At 32.7% G+C, this 10,672-nt stretch overlaps 2 protein-coding genes across 3 annotated transcripts; both read right to left on the reverse strand.

Moving 5' to 3' along the window:
• Window positions 1-4,835: 4,835 nt before the first annotated feature.
• On the reverse strand, window positions 4,836-6,139 carry LOC144852566 (C-X-C chemokine receptor type 2-like). The gene has a single exon (XM_078710464.1). It carries the CDS (start codon window positions 6,062-6,064, stop codon window positions 5,057-5,059), a length of 1,008 nt encoding a protein of 335 aa, XP_078566590.1. The 5' UTR covers window positions 6,065-6,139; the 3' UTR covers window positions 4,836-5,056.
• A 254-nt stretch (window positions 6,140-6,393) lies between these two features.
• Window positions 6,394-10,356, reverse strand: LOC144852576 (tRNA wybutosine-synthesizing protein 5-like). 2 transcript variants are annotated; one of them, XM_078710473.1, is made up of 8 exons: window positions 10,219-10,356; window positions 9,735-9,889; window positions 9,570-9,639; window positions 9,156-9,200; window positions 8,850-8,987; window positions 7,965-8,052; window positions 7,603-7,719; window positions 6,394-7,030 (listed from the first exon to the last, which is right to left on the reverse strand). In XM_078710473.1, the coding sequence occupies exons 1-8, from the start codon at window positions 10,300-10,302 to the stop codon at window positions 6,780-6,782; spliced, it is 948 nt and encodes a 315-aa protein (XP_078566599.1). In that variant the 5' UTR covers window positions 10,303-10,356; the 3' UTR covers window positions 6,394-6,779. The 2 variants fall into 2 exon arrangements, with proteins under 2 accessions (XP_078566599.1, XP_078566608.1); XM_078710482.1 differs by having other exon boundaries at window positions 6,771-7,005.
• Window positions 10,357-10,672: the final 316 nt, after the last annotated feature.

Consider the following 10,672-nt stretch of genomic DNA (forward strand, 5'->3'; position numbering starts at 1 on the left):
AAAATTTTAACGCGCGATTTCACGCGCATGACCTTGAAACGCACGAGTTTTTATTTGCTAATATTTTTACCTTTACCTGAAATTTACGTGTAGTGAATTTCATTAATATGTGATAATGAATTATGGAGATATGATTGATAATGTGATTTCACAAAATGGCGTATAAATGACGTCACGGATGAGTGATCACGCTGAAAAGCTTATTATGTCTAAGTTAAAGTATTTGAAAGACATTGTGTAATTTTTGTGATCATTGCAATTCAACTTTTTGAGATAATTGTTACACAAAAAGTGTACAGAAAGAATAAAAAAAAAAATAATAAAAAAAAAAATAAATAAAGATTTCATACAATAACAATAGGTGATCATTTTATTCTAAATGATCACCTAATAATGTTTTCGCTTAGAAAAAGTCAAAGTAGCCTAAATGGTTAAATTCCAACAAAAATCTATTGCCTGGAAGCCAATTTGACTATTTTTTGCTTTAAACTTAATATAAATTAATACATATTGTTTTCAATCCAAATTTTGGTTAAAGTGGATAAATATTATGGGACATTAAAATGGCATATTAAGCAAAAAATTGTTTAAGAACTATTTTTTTCAGGGGACAATACATCTTTAACTGTTCTGGGAGCTTGATTTAACTACAATTATCCAAATCCTCTTATCAAGGAAAATCAGACAAAACGAGTTACGGTTACTCAGGTTGTTTTACATTCGTAAAAAGTACGAATCTGTGTAATGTGTGGGGAATGGCACGCAATGCATCCACGTTAACTTTTTTAGATGCTATCGTTATATTTTGTATTAGCTCCCTCTAATGGTTTACGTACTTTTTCAAAATGTTGTAGCGCCCTCTATAATTTAGACATGCCTCATAAAATCTCCTGCCCGATATTGCATTTGTGAGAGGTCTGTATGAATTTACAATTATTAGGCATTATAGTGTCATTATCTGCTAATGGCACTTCTTTTACGTTGCACTGTCACTGTATGTCTCCTCTAACAATACACTGCATCTTTTTCTAGTCAGTCAACGGTTTAAGTCCTTTAGCTTCCCAATCTAGTTCCAGGTTTCGACACCAAGTCTCCACTTCGATATTTTAGGTTAAAACTTTTAACAATAACACATGCCTGATATGACTGGGCCTGTTACCGTCGCTTGATGGTCACATCAGCTCGCAGTTCCATATGAGATCGGATGAAAGCATGTCGTAAACAGTTTGTCTAATATCAAGCTGAAATACTTGAAACTGTCCGATTAGGTACAGATATTTTATCAGTTTTTGTATGAGTTTTCTTTCCTTTTGAAAAACCGAATAATTTCCAAAATGCTTGTCTGTATGTTTCATTTGAAAGATTATAAATAATTGGATTGTTTGCTGAATTAATCAACGCTATAAACCTGAACACATTTTCAATGACACCAACAACGTCTGGGTCTACTAAATTGAAATTTTCCAAAAGCAACAGCATGTTCAAAGGCGCGGTAAGAAAACTATACGCAGATATTGTAATAACTACAGTCCGCAATGCTTTCGTCTCGTAATTAACTCTATTGCTTGCAGTGGACGTCACCTCTTTCTTAGATTTTGGTCCAAGCAATGACAAAAACAGCGTACCGTACATTAGAATTATAAATATTATTGCAAATAATACAAAACTCAGATCTAAAACGTACAAGTCGTTCATAGTTTTACAAACAGTCTTATGAAAATCTACACAAAGGGTGCAAATTGTTGTAGAGTTAGTTACGCCATTTGTCATATCCGGCCAAGGAAACTCGAGCGAACTTTCGCCAATTGTAACAATATTTCGACTTTGATAAAGCAATGTGAATACCCACAATGCACCGCATATTTTTAGAGTGCGTTTCTTTGATACATACGCGCGATATTTCAACGGGTATGACGTCGCCAAAACGTGTTCCACAGCGATCGCTAGTATAAAGTTACAAGATTGTTGATAAGCTGAATGAACGATAAAGGTATAAAACTTACAATATCCCACAGTAAACCAACTATTATCATAATGATGATTTAGCGGACTTTCAAAATAAGTTATCCATGTGAATGTAGGTGCGACAAGGAGAAACAAACAATCCGAAATTGCCAGGTTGACCAAGTAAATATTCAACGAATTGCGCATGCGTGGATTGGTACTGAGGACAATAATAGTTGAAATGTTCCCTAAAACACCAATGATGACAATTATTGGAACAGCAACAAACATTGCATATGCATCAACATCACCATACAAATATGGCTCCATTACTTCTTGCCAATCAATAACTTCAGATGTGCTTTTGTTGTTCTCCATTGTAACGCTCTTTTAGACTGCTAGAGCACCATCCAAAATAGTCTACTCGCGAATACAAAAAAAGAAGGAAAGGGCAGAGAATTAAACCAGGCTTGCTTACAAGATGGTGACAATGATATAAGGGAAAACATGTCCATCATAAAAGCAACCACGAAAGTAGGTCTCTTCAATCGTATTACAATGAGTAGTTGTTGTTAGCTGTAATTACTTTTAACAATTTGTTTTATGAAATGCAAAATGACTTGCCTGTAAATATCTTAACCTGTGATCCTAACTTCCGTTAACTAATGGATAGTTATGACATAGACAATAACATTGTTACTAAACATTACATTAATTTGACATTGAATTCTTATTTGATCGATTTTAAAATTTTAATGGCACTGTAATACAATTTCATTTCAATTAATAATAAGGGGCTGGCGCGTCAGCATATACAACAACAAAGGTGTCCGTTGAGTTGTTCTCTGGTGTGTTTACATGCACGCAATATACTGTCTTGAAAGAGTGCCTAATTGGAGGCAGAACAATACCATAACCAAACGGAATCTGCACCGTGGTATTACCATGGAGATGTTTTAGTATAATATCTCTATGGAATAACTAATTGAACATTACATTGAGTAAACGCTCACCACACCAGATATTAGTGACATCAAGTCCGTTGCCAGATATCGTATACAGTTAGATCAGTCCATCATCACCAGACATCAGTGACATCAAGATGTCCATTCATATATTGAGAGTTAGACCATTCCGTCTTCGCCAGACACCAAGATGTCTGATGCCAGCTATCGGCAGGTAGATCATTCCATCATCACCAGACATCACTGACATCAAGATGCCAGATATCGGCAGGTAGATCAGTCCATCATCACCAGACATCAGTGACATCAAGATGTCCATTGCCAGATATTGGCAGTTAGATCAGCCCATCACCACCAGACATCAAGATGTCTATTGCCAGATATAGGCAGTTAGATCAAGTTCATCATCACATCACCAGACATCAGTGACATCAAGATGTCCATTGGCAGATATATTATATCATTATGCAGTTAATTTGGATCAGTCCATCATTAGCTTTAAAATCGACTAAACAAATAGAAATTGGAACTGGTTGTAACATTGTGCACAAATATATTTTTGTATACAAGACATTGCTGACAAAAATTAACTAGTAAAATAGAATCTTAAATCAATACAATCTAAAATATGCACCCGATTTCCGTTAACCTTTAACCCAATTTTACACACAGGAACCTCATGTGATACAAATTAGATTTTGTAGTTTTACCAAATATTCCTGATATTGGGGCAAAAGTGTAGTATGTGGAGATACAGCACTGATAATCGGTTAAAATTATTATGTATGTAGGTTAAATCAACCAACACTAAAAATGTCAACTTCTGTTCTTTAGACATAATTATACCTAATGATGTTTATACGTACTATCATTTACTTCGAGCAAAGAAGCAGATTTTTCTTTTTAATTAAGTGAATAATAATCCGAGTGAATATAATAAATATCTTTATATAAAGAATTCTATATACGTAATTTGCAATTAAATGCAAGTCATAATACAATTAGTAACAATTATAATTCATATGTGCAATCCAATGTGACACGCGACAATTAATATTAGATATAGACTTTACAATTATAATAATATTTTACTTATGACAATGTAACAATGTTACGAAAAGTTTCCATGACATACTATGATTTCTCCTCCCAGTCATAATACCAAGCTTTCATTTCAGGATGTTTTGACAAAATACATTTTAATGGTATAGTTTTTTTCTTTCTTTCTTTTTTCTCTCGTGGTACTTTGTGCCAATAATTAACGTATGGGCTTATATTGTGCATATTAATATTTTGCATACAGTGTTACTGTCTACAGTGGCGAATACAACGTTTACATTAACAAGGATCGTGTTCGGTCTTACAGATAATGTGTAAAAAAAACATTGTTTTTATTATTTTTGAATTGAACATACTTAAGATAAGTGGAACAATTTTCATAACAATTTTGTTTACAACTTTCCATTAATTTTGTAAATTGTTTCTCAACAACGGAAAAAGAATGGTTCATTGATGTTCAGGTTTTCCTTGATATTTAGGCCTAAGATTGTGATTATGAGTGTCCGTCTTCCGTCTTCCAAAAATCCCGCTTCTTTATGAGGTTTTTCCAATGTTTCCTAATTGCTTGCTTTTAGAGTGTTTTCTAAGACGTTAATCTATTTGGTAAATTGTCTATATAGTTTCTTCAATGTCTCGTATTAGTGTTTTGGGCAGGGTCTTTCTTCATATCGGCCTTCCTTTCAATTTATGGTAATGTAATATCATATCCGCTAGACTTTGCCATCTTCTTCAATTTTAAGCGACGAGGGGTACACGTTATATTTTATGTACAAAGGTAATTAACATCAAATGATTATCATATTAACACTTACACCGATAATGATAATAAGAATATCGCTCAAATTTACTAAGCATAAAGTACAACAAACATCTGAAATTAACTTAGCTCTCTGATGCAAAAGTTACTTCGAATTATTTATTCAATTATCTCGTTGCTGCAGTAGGCCTACCCGCTGTTACCTTGGATTTGAATCTACTTTAACTCTGGCCATTGTGAGGCCCACTCGACAATTACTCGATTACTTTTTTGCTAGTGTTCTTAAATGGACTCATCCTTTTATGGCAATCAAATTAAAATCAATATAACGTTAAGAAAGTCTGAAGAGTTTGAGAAGCGCTTGCCTGTACACTTCATTTGAAGCGTTATAAATAATGGGATTAATGGCAGCATTAGTTAAATATAGCAACACACACATATTTATACTCTGCTTGAAAAAGTTTCCATTATGACGACCAAAGCTAATAAGGATCACATTAATTGGTCCGGTTAAACTAACTTTCATGAAAACAACTATTAATACAGTTCGCAAAGCTTTCATTTCGTACTTGACTCGATTAACTGCTGCGGATGATTTTGTTTTAGTGAACGGCGTTTTATTACGTAATGCCCAGAATACAAAACCGTACATTATCACCATTAACACATTAGTAAATAATGCAAGGTAAATCTCAATCAGCGCCACGTAACTGATAACTGAGCAAATGCTTGGTTCGAATCCCACGCACTGTTCGCACACAGTTGTTGTGTTAGGTATACCATTTGTCATATCTGGCCACGGAAAGACACGAGTACGTTGTCCACTTGTCACAATTACACGAAAGTCCCACAGCGACAGCAGTATCCATGTAATACAGCATATCTTGACTGTGCGCGCTTTGGAGACATATACACGGTACTTTAACGGTGTTAAAACCGCTAAAAACCTTTCTACAGAAATCATCACTGTTAAAGTAGAAGAAAGTACAAATGAAAAATTTCTCGTAAAGTTTGAGAACTTACAATATCCAACTGGAAATAAACTATCATCATACATTGAATGAAATGGACTAAAACTAGAAAACCACAAATTGATGGGCGAAGTTAATAGAAATAAACAGTCTGAAATCGCTAGGTTCAACAAGTAGATATTCAATGAGTTGTGCAAATGTCGATTTGTACTCAAAACAACGATTATTGATATATTTCCTACAAGACCAATAACAACAATTGGTATCGATAAATATATTGCATAACCATCAAGATCACTCTTCAAATACGGATCCATAACTTTGTCCCAATCCTCGACCTCTTCCAACGAATAGTTTTCATTTTTCATTGTAAAAATACGATATATTTAACTGGTAAATGAAATTATTTATAAGATTTACTTTGTTTATAACCTGTCACAGTGTTTGATGTTGCTATTATGTTCACGATGAATGATGTTAATGCAACCTTGTACTCATGTTTATAACTTTGACTTTATTTGAGATGGTAGAGGGCGCTCGAAATCTTAGAAATACTGATGATGTATTAAAAATATATTTGGAATTACTTGTATAAAAGAACATACATTACCAACTAAAATCGTGGAATAAATTATTAAATAAAAAGTAGAGATACTATGTTCAATAGAACATGAACCCAGTCAGATGAAATTTGTGACAAAAACAAAATAAGTTACTGGCTTCACAGTACCAAATAACATCTTCCAAATTAGTGATCATAAATATTTTTCTTTATTTGCGATATGACTTTCTGCATAATAGTGTATTTTTACAATAGAAAAAGTTCCATAGAATAACTAGTCAATCTAGTAAGATTATAGACAACATGTTACATCATTCAATTTTTAAAAAAACGATTGAAAAAAAGAAATAAAATTAGAAAACACAATTATTATTCTGTTCAATATTTTCCCAGCTAATACTTACGCCTTATGAAAAAGCAACACAATATTATGCATACTCGACTGGTCACAGGAAGAGTTGAGCTAGGAGGTTAGCTTAAAAAAGCCCTCATTGATTACGCTTTTCTTAACATACTCCCTGTCAAGACTCACTAAACGCTTTTGATTGAATTCTAGAAATTATTCTACGAGCATAGAAATCTTTGTAATCCTCTGGTAGATCCTTCAAAGCAGTAATGGCACGATCTACTATCTGCATTGCTTTTGTTGCTGCTAATGGGTCTTTGTTTCCATATACATCTTTATGATCATAAGCAGATGGTTCCAAGTGTTGCCAGAAAATATTGACAGCAACTCCGAAGTCCAAGCTTGTAACGTTGTGAAACCATAATGCTTTAAAAAAATTAATACTTTATAAGTATAGTATAAGAAAGAAAGAAAGAAAGAAAGAGAGGAAGACATACGGTGAGTAAAAAAGAGAAAAGAGAAACAGGATGGGGATCTGAATGGAGGTAGAAGCAATGGCAAGAAACCTAAAGAGATGGAGAGAATATGTTATGGCATATGTACCAGAGATCATGAAGCGGATAGGTAAGGTGATTTGTACACAATGTATATGTGTTCGACTTATTCTATGCCTCTTTTTTAACTCTAGAAGTACCTTTGGACCTAGGCATACAGTATTATTATAACATCAAGTGGACTACAGTAGACCTTTTAGGACACTACAATTAGAGGGTTAAAACGTTGTTTTAACATTCTGGCCAACCCCTTAGATTCAAAGGACACTTTGGTGTCCCTTTAATATAATTTTTACTGTATTAAATGTTTATTGAAGGCACTAATGTTTGACCTTTCCTTCTATGATTGAGAGCTCTATTTAAAAAACTACCATCTTACTAGCAATAGCTAGCATTATCTTTAATATTAATAGCTTTAAATATAATTAATAACAAAAGAATTACCTGGAATAAACAGAACATCACCTGGGTTAAGTATGCACTCGTACCATGTAACATTTTTAAATAATGGATATTTAGAATAATCAGGATTTTCAATATCAATCACTTCAGATTTATCACCTAAAAAACACAATTTATTTAAAATGTGTATAATTAAATAAATTCAATCAATGGTAGATTCAGATAGAGTACATTTCTCCTCTAAAGTATAAAGTATAAATAATATTAATGATGAGATAATGATAATGATGATGAACCTATTCCAAACCAATGAGGGTTGAGCAAAAAAAAAAAGCTTTTTGGTCTGATTTTAGGTGAGATTTTTTGTAGATTAATATAATAAATATTGAATGAATTATACTCACCAACAAGGTATAAATTTAAAGCATCTTTTGGGCTAAAAAGTACAACCTTTTTCCTACCATTGACTTGAATTAATATATTATCCATTACCTGAAATATTAAAATCGTTGTTTTTAATTTCTTTTAAAGCTGCACTTTATATTTCAGCACACATTATCATCTGAATTGTTTAGGTCTATGTGTATTGTTTTATCTTAATGATTTACACATTTACTTGTATTTCAGTGAGACTAATCGACCCCTCTATTTTTCTTTAAAAACTGCAGTTTCTAAAGATGGTTAATAAAAATAATAGTGCATACAGTATTTCATTTTTTTTTTCATTTCATTTATTTCGTCTCACATAATTATAACAAAAAATAACAAACAATAGAGAGAGACAGGATTCCCAAAAGCGAACTAAATCAAACTATCAAGTGGGTCTCCAAATAAAGTAAGTAGTAAAGTAAAGCCATTTCCACACAGAGATTGTGGGAATATTGTGGTAAGAAATGTGGCGTTATTGCCAGTCTAGACACTTTCATACCTAAGATAATAAAGTATACTTGACCTTACTATACCTTATGTGTAAATATTGCAGTAATACAGTATTGTGTTAATATTACTGGTCCTATGTAAAAAGGAACCTAACCGATTTGAACCCAGTGGCCATATTCACCATCCAATCACACTTAAGTGAGATATTTCGCTTAAATATTAAGTATTTCACTTAATTCAATAAATATTTAAGTATTTCCCTTAAATTGTATTCACTTAGATAGGATATTTTGTTAATTTTAAGGATGTTTCCCTTAGCCTAAGTGGGAATGGTGAATACAGCCTCAGGATCCTGAGGCAAGTTTGACAGAGCTTCACTACAAATCATGTTAATACAGTAATGAACTTACATCATAATGGGTCCATAATTGAACACCAGCTGATCCAACTCGAAGTACACTTGAAAAAAATCTATCAGGATCAAAGAACTTTGGTATTTCTAAATCATTTGATAGCACTGGAAACAATTGTTGAAAGTTAGATATATCCTATAGCGTAAAAAAAATAAACTATTTACTTTTACAAATACATGACCTGATTTGAAATTAAATTAAAATCTCCCTCAAAACCTTATATTTTTTAAGAATACATGACCAATCTCTACTTATCTAATTTTAATAAACATAATAAACAAAATAATAATAATAATTGTATACCTTTCTTGGGTCATCTCCAAGTGATCTTAGATAATACTTTTCATCCTAAAAAAGCAAAGACTACTGGATTAACAGTATTACCAAAAAGTTAAGTTTTAAAAGATACCTATCCAGATTCTATACTTATGCTTTTTTTACTGATGACTTTTTTTTTGGTGATCATTGTATGAAATGATCGAATGACTATCGTTTCCGGCACGGTTCCAGTCTGGCGAACGTTTTCACGACGCTCCACGCTATGCGCCGATTGATATGCTCGTAGCCGCGTGAAAACGAAACATTGACTTTCGATTGGATTTTCCGGTGCCGGAACAGGTGTGCAACTTCAAGACCCTTTATTGATGCTTATATTAATGATTGTTATCATTGAGGTGGTGACTTGTTGATGCTGTTATAAATTATTACTGATCATACCTCACTTAAAAAACATTCATGATTTTTTTCGCTTGCTGCTCTTTCGACGAAATCATCAAATGGTAATGTTCTGAAAGACAAAACAAAAAGCAAATTTTGATTAGCAATCTAGGTGCTTGGCAAAACTTTACACAAAGAACAACTTTATAAGAAGAACATACTTACTTGTAACAGAAGTTCTTTTTAATGAAATCCATTTGAGGATTTGGAGAAACATGAATTTTCACTTGCTTCTTTCCAATAACTTCTTTCAGATAATCTTTGTCCCATTTCTCTTTACATTCACCAATTTTGACTCCTTTGAGGACAGCAGGCACACGCTGAAAAACAATAAAAACATAGGCCTAACATTGATCCAATCAAGAAAGAATCAGATAAGATTAAAGAGGCCCAGACCCAGTGGATTATACACAAAATTAAATTATAGCTCTAGCCGCGCGCCATACAAGAGGCCGGAAGCTGATGTTATTATCGCAACCAAAATTTGACGCGACCGATTTCAAACGCGACGCGACCAATATCATCGTAAACCGTTAAACAACAGTACACTAGTTAGACTAGAGTCCCTATAGCCTAGTCGCTAGGCCTAGTAAAAACTAAAAAGTATTTCACTAGGCCTAAATAATTACAGTATTTAACAAACACAAACCTTAGGGTATATTGTAGATCTAAAGATGTCTTGATTGACATTATCATACGTGCACACATTTATTTTTGCCATTGTATGTTGCATTCTTCATAAAAAAATTAATAGAAACATGTTTTGTTGACATTTTTTAATTTTGTGTGACGTTACATGTATTCGAGTTATATTTTCTGTGAAAATCTTTAAACTATACTGCCCTGCTAGTTTTCCAAATTTGTATCATTTTCTTTTAAAACCAATCGAACATTGTAGGCTAACTAAGGAACGTCGCTGCCGCAATACTTTATCATTAAAAGGTTTCAAAGTGTATCAATTAATAAACATTAAAATATTTCATATAATATGCTATAGGAATTACTTATAGAAACCTAATACAAATTATCTAAAAATATATTCCAAGTTATGAAATATAAGAATAAATGTGCGTAGGTAATTATTCTTCAATTAAAACACAAAA

Source organism: Antedon bifida, chromosome 1 (genome assembly GCF_963402885.1).
Source record: "Antedon bifida chromosome 1, ecAntBifi1.1, whole genome shotgun sequence".
Taxonomy (NCBI): Eukaryota; Metazoa; Echinodermata; class Crinoidea; order Comatulida; family Antedonidae; genus Antedon; species Antedon bifida.